Source organism: Sciurus carolinensis, chromosome 12 (assembly GCF_902686445.1).
Source record: "Sciurus carolinensis chromosome 12, mSciCar1.2, whole genome shotgun sequence".
Taxonomy (NCBI): domain Eukaryota; kingdom Metazoa; phylum Chordata; class Mammalia; order Rodentia; family Sciuridae; genus Sciurus; species Sciurus carolinensis.
In genome coordinates this window covers 60,916,830-60,929,845 of record NC_062224.1, presented here as the reverse complement: position 1 = coordinate 60,929,845, position 13,016 = coordinate 60,916,830, and the positions used below count along the sequence as shown (strand labels likewise).

The following is a 13,016-nucleotide window of genomic DNA, read 5'->3' as shown; positions in this document are numbered from 1 at the left end:
AGGTAGGTCATTGGAGAGATGCCTCTAGAAAGGTTTCTCTTACTCCCCTTTTCCCACACCACCTCAATCTCTCTGTTTCCTGGCTGCCATGAACTGAGTAGCTTCCTTCTGCCATTCCCTTCAGTCATGATGACTCCATGAACTGGATCTTCTGAAACATCAGTCAAAATAAATTATCTTCCTTTGTGTTGTTCATCTTTTCTTTTTCTTTTTTGTTATTGGTGGTTGAACCCAGGGATGCCTTACCACTGAGCTACATCCCCAGCCCTCTTGTTTTTTTTATTTTGAGACAGGATCTAAGTGGCTTAGGGACTCAATAATTCGCTGATACTGGCCTCAAACTGGCTATCCTCCTGCCTCAGCCTCCTGAGTCAGTGGGATTACAGGCACGTACCGTTGAGTCTGGCTTCTAAATTGTTCTTCTCAGTTGAAAAGTTGACTGATACAGAATCTGTATAATTCTAATTCCCAGTTTATAATTTTAAAAGCTGCCTACATCTTGTTAGCACAAAAAGACCAGCCAGGATGCAAACCTCACAAATCATCTCAGCTGTTTATTCAGAAACAAAGTATCACATCGGAACAGGGAATGCAGGGATGAAATAGCCCCAGTGGACCCACTTTCCTGGTGGAAAATGAGCCGCTGAAAAAAAAGGGACTAGGTTTATATAGGTTATTTTGAGGGGTGGTCTAGTGAACATATCCGTTTCCTTGGGCACTCAGGAATTTGAATTTTTGGGGTGGGTGGGGTCTGTGGGCTGTGTCTGGAGAGGATTTACTTGAAGGAGATTAACACCTCCTAGAGACTGTTACTCTAGGGGTGATAAAACACCTCTTCCCTGTCTGCATTCCACCTGGAAAACATTGTCTTGGGAGATGAAGGCTGTCAGTGCATGGTCTTCTTTTCACTCCTTTTCCCAGGTCACATTACCTTGGGGATTTTTTTTTTTAGTTTCCGTATCTAGTACATCCTACTGTAGACTTCTGGGAAAATCTTTGAAGATATATCTCCAGCATTTTGTACAAGTTTTTAAAATTATGTCCTTTTCATTCAGAATTGAACACATACTAAATCTGTTTATAGCCAATACGTTTTTGAGAACAAAGATAGCTATCTCCAGTATGTGTAATAATTTTCATTCTTATTTAAATTGCTTTTACACCAAAATTAGCCTTCAAGTTTATAACCATTTTAAAAATAATAAATAAGCTGGGCATCACGGTGCACACCTATAATTTCAGTGAATTAGGAAGCTGAGACAGAAGAATCTGGCCAGCCTCAACAATTTAGCAAAGGCCCTTAGCAATTTAGCAAGGCCCTATCTCAAAATAAAAATAAAAAGGGCTGGAGATGTGCTCATTGGTAGAGTGCACCTGGTTCCTAATGTTGCTAAATAAATAAATAAAAGTACATGAGTTACACAGATCTTTCACTTTGCAGATCATAGATGCTCACGTGGGATTAACTCAGAGAATCAGAGTTTATTGTGATCATACATACTGTAGTCATGAAAATGAAGTTGGAAACTTTAGCCCACAGCCCGACTTCATGATAACCCAGGGACAACCAAAGAGCTGCATTATTCTAATGTAGGGTTTTTGTTTGTTTGTTTGTTTTGGTGTTAGGAATGAAACCTAGGGCCTCATACATGCTAGGCAAATATTCTACTACCAAGTTACATTCCTAGTCTTCTAATATAGTTTTGAGGAAATTTCAGTGGGTCTATATTCCATGAAGTCCAATGATACTAATTATAGCTGCTTCTTTTTAAAAATATTTTTAGTTATAGATGGACACAATACCTTATCTTATTTACTTATTTTTATGTGGTGCCTAAGAATGAACCCAGTGCCTCACACATGCTAGTCAAGCGTTCTATCACTGAGCTACACCTCCAGCCCAAAATGCTTCTTATAACACTACTCAGCTTAGAACATAACACTAGAGAATGATCCCTGCTGAACCTGTGAGGGCCAGATATGTATCAATCTGAGATTGCAAGAAAAATTTTAGATAAAGAAATGAATTGACTACATATATTTCAGACTATTACTGCTGATAAATGTTATTCTTCCCCTCCATGCAAGCCTACACTGGGTATTAGGAATTACTTTACCACTAAGGGGTGCTTTACCACTAAGCCACACCCCCCAGCCTTCTTGCATGCTAGGCAAGCCACAATACCACTGAGCCATATCTCCTGCCTCCCGGACCCCAGCCATTCATTTAAAAATTTTTTTTTAGTTGTCAATGGACCTTGATTTAATTTATTTATTTATATGCAGTGCTGAGAATTGAACCCAGCACCTCACACATGCTAGGCAAGTGCTCTACCACTGAGCCGTAACTCCAGCCCTGAGTCATTCATTTTTATTTTGAGACCAAATCATGCTAAATTGCTAAATTGTCAAGGCTGGCTCTGAACTTGCAATCCTCCTACCTCAGCCTCCTAAACACTCAGCCTCCCAAGATACTGAGAGGTGTATGCAACCCCACCCAATGGTAAATATTATTCATTGAAGCAAACTTTTTATTATTTATGTGTTTTTAGTACCTGGGATTGAACTGAGGGTGGCCATGGAGCCACATCCCCAGCACTTTTTATAATTTTATTTAGAGACATGGTCTTGCTAAATTGCTTAGGGCCTCACTAAGTTTCTGAGGTTGGCTTTGAACTTGCAATTCTCCTGCTTCAACCTCCCAAACCACTGGGATTACAGGTGTGCACCACCATGCCCAGCAACAATCAAACTTTTGATTGTAGTTTTTGTTATACTTCCCAAGTAGTATTTGACACTTAGTAGTCATTCAATAAATGTTTTTTTGATTGAATGAGTTATTTGTTGGCTGTTAAGAAAATATGCTTAGGGCTGGGGTGTGGCTCAATGATAGAGTGCTCGCCTAGCACGTGTGAGGCCCTGGGTTTGATCTTCAGTACCACATAAAAATAAAATAAAAGTATTGTGTCCATCTATAGCTAAAAAATAAATAAAGAAAAAAGAACATATGTTTGTGTTTTAATTAGAGGTGGGCCAATGCACAAAGAAGGAACAAGGAAATGTTCATAAGCAAACCACATTATTTTTAAAAATAGTTAAACCTGTTCCACCACAGGACAAGTAAGTGAATAAAGTCCAAACTTTTATGCCATGAAATATAGCTATAAAACTTTTGATTAGAATTTTAAAAACATGAATATTAACAAATTCCCAAGTGACCAATAAAAAGTCTCCATAAAACTTGTTGTGGTGGTAAATGTTTATAATCCCAGCAATTTGGGAAACTGACCAGGAGGATCACAAGTTTGAGAGGCCAGCCTTGGTAACATAGCGAGACCCTGACTCACAATTAAAAAAAAAAAAAAAGAGTTGGGGATGTAGCTCAGTGGTAGAGTGACCCTGGTTCCCTGGATTCTATCCCCAGTACCATCACCACCACCAAAAAAAAAAAAAAAAAAAAAAAAAAAGAAAAGAAAAGAAAAAAAGAAAAAAAAAGTTTCAATAAAGTACCATAGAATATCTAATGCCAAGAAAATTAATTGGCTATGTAAGTCTGGGTGAATTTCTAGACTCTACTTTGTTCCATTGATCTTTTTTCTCCTTCAGTGCTGAGGATGGAACCCAGGGCCTTACACTACTAAGCTCTACCACTGGCCAGCTACATCCCTGGTCCTGGATCTGTCTTATAACAAAAAATCTTTTTATTGCTTTCATTAATATATATTTATTGCAAATCATTAAATCTTATAGTGTACATTTTCCAACTTATTTCATTTGTTTTCACGTTTTGATTATTATAGGACTTTGCATTTCTCATACATTTTAGTACCAGCCCATCTGTTGAGATTCTGAGAATGAATCAGGATTACAATGAATCCGTAGAATAGTTTGGGGAGAATTTACATCTTAATGTTGGGTCTTCCAAGCCATAAACAAAAATTTCTAATTTATTTAGGTCTCCTTAAATTTCTCTCAGCAATGTTTTGTTGTAGATTTCAGCTCATATTTTGTTAAAATTATCCAGTTTTGTGCTGGTGAATGAGCTTTTGAGGAAGAGGAGTCAGAAAGTCCTAACTCGTACTATTTGTCAATTTCTGTAATGTAAACACACCTTGGTCAATTTCAAGCTGTCAATGTGATATCACTAAACAAGTTCCAGAAAAGATGACAGAATCAGTTGTTGGTGAGCCAGTTCCAACAAACACTGGATATATCCATAAATAATTTATGGGTTTTGGTACTATTTTAAATTTCTGGCATTGTAAATATTATGCTGTTGAATGCTTGGATTTTATTGTCTTCCTTTACATAGTGTCAAAATTTTTTTTTTGTTGAGCAAGTAAATTACTTGGAGAACAGGTTGATCCTTTTGAGTCTTTTCAAAGATTTGCTTTGTTTGTGTGTTTGTTTTGGTTCTGGGTATTTAAACCCAGGCCATTGCACATGGTAAGCATGTGCTCTACCACTGAGTTACATCCCACTCCAGAGCTTCACTGTAGGGTGAATTCAGTGCTTCTACTAAGGTATGACCCTTTTGAAGCCTTCACTCATTACTCTGAGTGTTCAACAAGGGCTCTTCACTATGCAAAGTAAGAACTCACATCTTCCAATCCTGTGTCAGGTTTGGATTCCCAGTTGATCCTTCCTAGACTTGGAGAGTTACTCCCTACACATGCCCAGATGGAAAGTCTCAAAGGGACTTCAGTGCAGATTTCTGGAGCTCTTTCTTCATGTAGCTGCTTCTTCTTCAATACTCTGTCCCAGAAATTGTTTTAACTACCTCTGATTTTTGTCTCATCAACTCAGCTAGATCTCTTTGGGCTCTTGCCCCCTGCATAACAGTTCAAAAATTGGCCAGGTGCAGTAGTGCATACCTGTAATCCCAGCAACTAGGGAAGCTGAGGCAGAAGGATTGCAAATTCAAGGCCAGCCTCAGCAATTTAGGAAGGCCCTAAGACCTGTCTCAAAATTAAAAAATAAAAAGAACTGGAGATATGACTCAGTGGTAAAGCACCTCTGGGTTCAAGTCCCAGTGCCAAACAAAACCAAACCAAAACAAACAAAAACAAACAAACAACAATAAAAAAAAAAAGTTCAAAAATTGTCTTCAGACACAGAGCTGGTGTGACTATAGAATTTACCTTGTTTGCTTCTCTTATATCAGAGATTACATTTAATACTGACAATCTGAGGAATATCTGAATATAATTGTTTCATATATGTATCCAGTTTTCTAGTTGTTTATGCCAGAAAGACAAGTTCAATCTCAATTACCCTTTCACAGTCAGAAAAGAAGTCACTGTCTTGTTTTTCAGTCTGAGTCAATACATGCTTTATCATAAAACGCCTGTTGTTAAAAGATCTATTTTTCTGAGGGCTGGGGGTGTAGCCCAGTGCTAGGTGCTTGCCTAGCATGCACCTGGGTTCCATCCCCAGCACTATAAGAAAAAGAGAGAAAGAGAAAGAGAGAGAGAGATGCTTTTTATATTAAGGGTTTTGATAGCATAGAAACTGAATTATGGGAGAAACAACGTCTAACATTTACTACCCAGTTGTGTTAGGGCAGCAGGATAGGTTGCCAAGAGACCAAGGAAGACACCTAGAGATGGAATATGAGACATGGGGTTTCTTGAGAAATGCTTTACAGGGGAAGACCAGTGTCAATGGGCTAGACAGGTGTTTCACTAGAAGGTCCAGAGGAGAAGGACTGGATAGATATGCCTCTATTCCACACAGTACCTCTGGCCCCTCTCCAGAAAGTAGCACCTTCTATCCCCCATGATGCTTTGTTCAGGGGCAGCCACCAGGGCAAGCCCTTCTCTCTCCACTGTGTTCTGATCTGCACTAGTTACCATGGACCTGAGTGGAGGGGAGAGGGGGTTATAGGTTTGCTTATAGACGCAGCAGCTGTTTAGTTTGCTTTGTTCCATTTTATGACCAGCACCCCAAAGAACTTGGCACGTGTGCAAAAAAGCAGCTCTCTACAGATAACACTAACTTGCCCTAATTCCCAGCATACACGAGAGAGCCAACAGCCTTGAAGATAATATGTATCTGGACATTCTGGCCCAGGGTTGCTCTCATTGCTCCCTTGACTTAACTATGCATTTAGGAGCAGAAAGGGGCAATTCAGGAACATGGTGCTTTACTGTCCCCCTTTTCTTCAAGGAGGCATACAAGGTGTATATTCTGAGTGAAGGAAGAACTGTGAAGGTTTCTAGGAGATCGAGATGCTCAAGTTGAGTCTTTAAGTCTCAAATTTTAAAGGCCAAACCAGAACTCTTGGTTGTCTCCCAAACAACTGCTCCTGCAAGTTTTCCCATACCTCAGTTAATGGCAGTTCTACCCTTAACGTTGCTTGGACCAGTCACATGTGATGGCTCGTGCCTGTAATTCCAGCTATTCCAGAGGCTGAGGCAGGAGAATCTCAAGTTTGAGGCCAGCCTTAGCAATTTAGTCAGACTCTGTCTCAAAATAAAAAAGGGTTGGGGTGTAACTCAGACCTAGAGTGCTCGTGGGTTAAATCTGCAGTACAATTAAAAAAAAAAAGTTGCTTAGACCAAAAATCTTGATCTCATCCTTAGTCTTAGTACCCCACCACCACCACTGGTGGCTCATGGTGCTGGGGACCAAACCCAGAGCCTTGCACATGCTAGACAAGTATTCTATCACTGAGCCACACCCCCAGCCCTCTTTCTTAGTTATTTCCCATTCGATTCATCAGCACATCCAGTCAGACCTACCTTTAAGCTCTATCCAGAATTGAACTGTTTTATCACCCTGGTCTGAGCCACCAGCAGTTTTTCCTCAGATGCCTCTTGCATCTCTTTAACAGCAGCCACAGTGTTTCTTTAATACTTAATGTCCCTGTTCAAACCCTCCAATGGCTCTTCCTTTTATTAAAAGTCTTTTCATGGTTTACCAGGCCTCTCCTTCTCTTTCTCACTTTGGTTTATACTGGTCTCTCCCTTGCTCATTCTCTTCAGTACACATGGGCCTCCTTCCATTTGGGGTGTGCCTCCGCCTTGGGGCCCTCACTTTTCACTTTTCCCTTAATATTTCCCCACAAATACTCACATAACTTGCTCCTTCACTCCCTTCCAGTCTCTGCTTAACCATCCCTTAGTGAGGTCTTCCCTGAACACCTGTGATATTGCGATTTATAAGAAATACATATTTTGGCTTTTGTCCCTGGCTCCTGGACATAATTCCTAAAATCCTTGTAAATTCCTGAGCAATAAGGATGCTAGGGGATTCTTTTGTTCTAATATTTGGTTGGAGGAAGATAATGTCATAATTGAGTTAAATTGTAGGACCCCGCCTGCTGGTGTTGGACAATTGGTGTTTTAGTCTGTTTTGTTGTTGTTACTTAATCAACATAAAATAAAAGGAAAGGCTTATTTTGGGTCATAGTTTCAAAGCTCTAAGTCCATGATCAATTGGCTCCATCTCTTTGGGGCAGCACAGTACATCAATGGCAGGAAAGCATGGTAGAGGAAGTTGCTCACTTCATGGCATCCAGGAAGCAAAAGAGAGAGAGAGGGAGAGGAGGAACCAGGGTCCTGATATCTACTTCAAGGGCATGCCCTCTTATGACCAGAAGACTTCCAATTAGGCCACACATCTCAGAAGTTCCATCACCTCCAAAAGCAGCACAGGCTGGGGAAACCAACCCTTTCACACATGGGCTTTTGGGGAACACTTACCCAAACCTTAGCAACTGGTTGGTTGCTATGTGTGTGGGAAAAGACTCACTCACATTTTGGTGACCAGCAGTGAAGTATTCTATGTTGAATGTGACCACAGAAGGAGAAACAACTGATTTTCCTATCACTTACCAGCCCACTTAAAATACAATAATAATAACCACTACACCTGCTCTGGCACTCACATCATTCTTCCCCACTTAATCTTTTATGCATAGCACTTTTCCCCTCCTTATCTAGCATATAATTTACTTTTATTTATTTTGTTCATCATCTATCCCCTCCCACTACCCCCGTCACAACCACTGGAATGGGAGCTCTACAAGTCAGGTAGCTTTGTTTGTTATATTGAACGATGCCCAGCACCCAGACCAATGCCTAACACAAAGTAAGCTTCAGTCAGTATTCCATGAGTAAAAAATGCTGAAGTTAGTAGTGGGGAGATAATTCGTAACACATATACATTTCAGAGTGAGGGGGTAGTTGAGAAAAGCACTGAAGGGGGATGGTGTCATATAATCAGGAAATGGGAACTAGGTGCATAGAGCTGAAAGTTATGAAGGACACATAGGAATAAACCAAAAGGCAAAGGCTGGTATATCATGCTAAGGCATTTGAACTTCAGCCTAAAGGCAGTGAGGTGTCATTGAAAGGTTTTAGGTTCGGGGAAGGGAAGTTGGAAGTAGTTAGTGGAACCTGATTCCACTGATCATATTAGTAACTTAGAAAGATCACTCTGGCAGAAGACATCAATTCAGAGGTGATGAGGTCAGAAGCAAAAAAAAACACATTTGGTTCTAAACTGAATAAAGTTAATGATAATCAGTGAGGACTTGAATTAGGTGGGTGTCTGGAGCCACTGAGAGGAAAGGAGATATATTCAGGAGGCATTCAGGAAGTAAAATCTTCAAGATTTGGGTTAACAAAGTGGGTGTGAGGTATGAGTCAAAGCAGGAGTCTAGGATGATTGACAATCAGATCTTTAGCTCGGATCACTTGAGGGATGCTGGTGCCATTCACTGGACACAGAAATAAAGTAATCATGCAGTCTCATTAGTCATCTTCCTGTCACTGGGTGACAATGTCCCAGTGATGATGGGGCACAGAGCCCAAGCCATTCATCTCGTATTCACCTCATGTGCAAACCCAGCTAGTAGCCGGAAGTATGACCTGAGCACCATTAGTCAGCAGCTTCCTTTCATTATGAAACATCAAGCCTATAATATAAACATTGCTTAAAATTTTTTAGACAGGACTTTGTGGCTTCTTGCCCCACCTTGACTATCCTATGAGGCAACCATAGAAGGAAATTATACTTGGGTTTCCATAAAGAGAAGTTCAGAGTTGTCTCTGTTTACAAAGATATAGGTCTCAGGGATTATCACTACCACCATTTGCTATGACCATCAACATTTATACAAAGCATGCCAAATATGGTGTTGCATGTCTGTAATCCCAGGAACTCAAGAGGCTGAGGCAGGAGGATCTCAAGTTGGAAGCCAGCTTTAGCAATTTAGCAAGACCCTCAGCCATTTAACAAGATCCTGTCTCAAAATTTTAAAAATAATTTAAAAAAAGAACTGGGGATATAGCTCAGTAGCAAAGCTCCCCTGGGTTTAATCTTCAATACCAAAAAAATTATGTAAATTATCACACGATGGTGCAAGTCTATAATTCCAGCGGCTCAGGAGGCTGAGGCAGGAGGATTGAAAGTTCAAAGCCAACCTCAGCCACTTAGTGAGATCCTAAGCAACTTAGTGAGACCCTGTCTTTAAATAAAATATAAAAAAAGAACTGCGGGTGTAACTCAGTGGTTGAGCACCCCTGAGTCCAATCTCTGATACAAAAATAATAATAATAAAAAATAAATAAATAAAAAAGTGAATTTTACACACAGGGCTAGACACTAAGCTTATGTGCCCTTAGGGGAACTACCCTATGCCTCTCTCTTCTTGAGAAGTTCTTTTCCCTAAATTCATGGGAGTTATAAGAGGACAACTTGTTCATCAGCCTGGTCAACCTTGGGCTCAATGATCACAGTAGTTAGACCACCCTTACTACCAAGTCCAAGCTATCTGAAGGTCTCTTCCAGGCTGAGACTGGATTGGAGCAATTAGGAAAACTGCAGGATGAGGAGGCCAAGGACAACATTCAAGAAGAGTGGGAAGAATCTTTCATCTATCAGAAGGAGTATAACCAATGGAGGACAACTGGATCTGAAGGGAAAGAACTATAAGCAGAGGTAGCAAGAGGGAGGAAGTGAATTTAGTAGGATGGATGGCAGGCCTTCTGGAAAGATTCCCTGAGCATCTGTAAAGGAGAGGCAGAGCTGCCAGTGAGTATGAAGAGATTGTTAAAGCATTCAGCTTGAACACAGGAAGCTTGTACAGCAATGGTCCTACATTTTATGGAATGGAGATGGTAGGGAGTGGCAATGATGGGGGATTAGGATTAAAAGCATACATTGTGAGAAGATAGGATATTTACATTCATTCATTTAAAAAACCTTTATTAAATTACTACCTGACATGAAATAATAGGTAACAATACAAGATTGTCACATGAATGAGTAAACAGATATTTATAGGCTGGTGCAGTTGAAGGTGACTTTAAATGACTATGTAACTTCTAATGAAGCGTTATGCCTAATTAGAGGAATGGCATGTATATAATTTTTTAATCATGATGCCAAAGATGGCAACTTTGCATTAAGCATATACTCTCTGATTTTAAGTCGTGCCCACAGGTTTGAAATGGCTAAACTTCTTGACAATCTGTTGACTCTACTATGAGGTTCAGTGAGTAAATCAAGTCAGAAGACCCACCTTTATAATGAACATTTTAAAAATGATACATGAAATAAAAACATTTTGAGCTCAAATGATCTTCATAGGTCCTTTACTTTTGTAGATATTTGTATTGATCCTTGGAACAACTGAGAACTGATCTGAAAAACACCTAAGATAATCAATTCAAAAAGAGGTACAATTTATTTGGGCTCAGAATTTCAGAGGTTTCAGTTCATGTTTGCTTGGCCTGTTGCTTTGGACCTGTGGTGGCACAGAACATCATGGTGGAATCATATGATTGGAGGCCTGTTCTCAGGAGAGTCAGTAAGCAAAGAGAAAGACAAGGAGGAGCTGGGATTCCATGGTCCCCTTCAGGGGCACATTCTTGATGACCTAACTTCTTCCCACTAGGCCCCACCTTTTAAAGGTACCACCACCTCCCAATAGAGCACTACAAGCTGGCAACCAAAACTTTAACATATAGGCCTCTGGAAGACATTCAAGATCCAAACTGCAGGATGCACACTATCAATTTGTCTTCTATTTTTACATACGTGACAACTAGCACTGGCCACTGCAAAAAAACATATTTTCTAAAACAGCAATCATAACACTGCTTGGTGCTGCAAAATGCATCTAGGTTCCTGGGAAATCGTAGTGTGGCAGCGATCTTTGCTCTCTAAATTTATTAGTATTTCAGATCCAGTTATGGTTCCCTTTTGGTTGATCAGTTTACAATTTCTTTGAAGAGAAAAAAGGAAGTATTACAATATTATTATGTTCTCTTAAATAATGACACAGCAAAATATATGAAATCTGACAGGAAAAGCAAACAATTACAAGTAAAATTTAAATGAAACATTAAGAACTTTCGTTATGATGAAAGACAGACTAAGACTGTTCGAAAACTGGGTTCGCAATGCATTTGGGTTGGTTTCAAAGAGCACATAATGAAATATATAATCTGACCTACTTAGAGGGATAAAGGTGAGGGTAAAATATTTACTGAAGAAAGTAAGTTACCAAAATATCTAAGCACAGCCATGAAAACTGATGCACTTGCCCTAAAGCTAATGGATAGGATGTACTGGAGGGTTCTTGCTGCAGAGGAAAATACCACATCCACTGCCTTTGGGGAAGGAGTAAGAACATTTACCACTACCTTCCTGTGTCATTGATAGGGATGTAGTATATTAAAGGCAAAAGGGACAAGCTCAATAGTTCAAGTTCTAAAAAAATGCCTTTTAGGGGCTTCTCTGGAATAACCAGAAGATTTGTTTTCTGATTAGCTGATGGCTGTGGAGATAATTTCAACACATTTCAATTCTTCTTCCCCATGAGTGATGCCCAATTTCCTAAATCAATAACAAACACGCTTTAAGCCAGGTACTGTGATACATTCCTGTAACTCCAGCAAGATGGGAGCCTGAGGCAGGAGGATCGCAAGTTCAAGGTCAGCCTCAGCAACTTAGTGAGACCCTTAGCAACTTAGCAAGACACTGTCTAAAAAATGAAAAAATAAAATAAAAAGGGCTTAGAATGTAGCTCAGTGATAAAGCACCCCTAAATTCAATCCCAGTACCAAGTCAAAACAAACAAATAAAAAACAAAACAAAACAAAACCAACCAACACACTTTCCACTTCTGAGGATATCATTGTCCTTATGTATTACGATAGCTACATAACAAATTAACCCAAATTGCAGTGGCTCAAAGCATAATAATCATGCGTTACATTATTTATTCATTCGCACTGATTCAATGGTCAGAAATTCAGACCAGGCATAGATAGAATGGATGAAGGATTTCTGATTCACATTATCAGAATGTGAACTGGAAGTCTCAAAGGTTGGGGGCTAGAATCATCTGAAAGATCATTCCCTCACTTGATATGAAAGCAGTTGATGATTGCTTCTGGTTAGCAGACTTTCCATGTGGTTTGGGTTTCTTCACAACATGATGATTAAGTTCTAACGGCAAGCACCCTAATGGAGAGGAAGAAAGACATGGAGGTTAGATTCTTTTTATGACCTAACCTTCAATATCATGTATTTTATGACTCTCTACCAAATACCCATACTTGGGACTGTCACAAATCCCTGCCCTGATTCAATGGGAAGGGGCATAGATCCCATCTCTCTTGGGAGAATTGTCAGTTTCATCTTAAGAAAAGCATGTAGGATAGGGTAAGTGTCAAGTCTTGTCATAAAAAAAGCATGTAGGATAGGATAACTAGATAGTGCAGCCATATTTAGAAAACACAGTCTGCCAGAATGGGTTTCTAGAAAGACATTAGAGATTTATGTTATAGTTGTTGCATGATTCAAAATTTAGTACATTTTTATTAGAAATATAATCTACTCAGGCAGAAAATTTATAAAAAGAAAGTAGTTCAAATGGTTCTGCCACTCAAATTTAATCACCATTAGAAATAATTAAAGCTTTCATATAGTCACATGTATACCATTCTCCCCTTCAGTGGGAAATCTGAAAGTTATAAAAGAACACCATTACTCTCTAT

General features: G+C 39.6%; 1 protein-coding gene across 1 annotated transcript in view; it reads right to left on the bottom strand.

Moving 5' to 3' along the window:
• The window catches only part of LOC124961365 (uncharacterized), a 68,374-nt gene that overhangs the window by 37,563 nt on the left and 17,795 nt on the right, over positions 1–13,016 (bottom strand). The window contains exon 4 of the mRNA XM_047519950.1: positions 12,382–12,480. Coding sequence (XP_047375906.1) covers positions 12,382–12,480 — 99 coding nt within the window. The remainder of the gene's footprint in view (positions 1–12,381; positions 12,481–13,016) is intronic.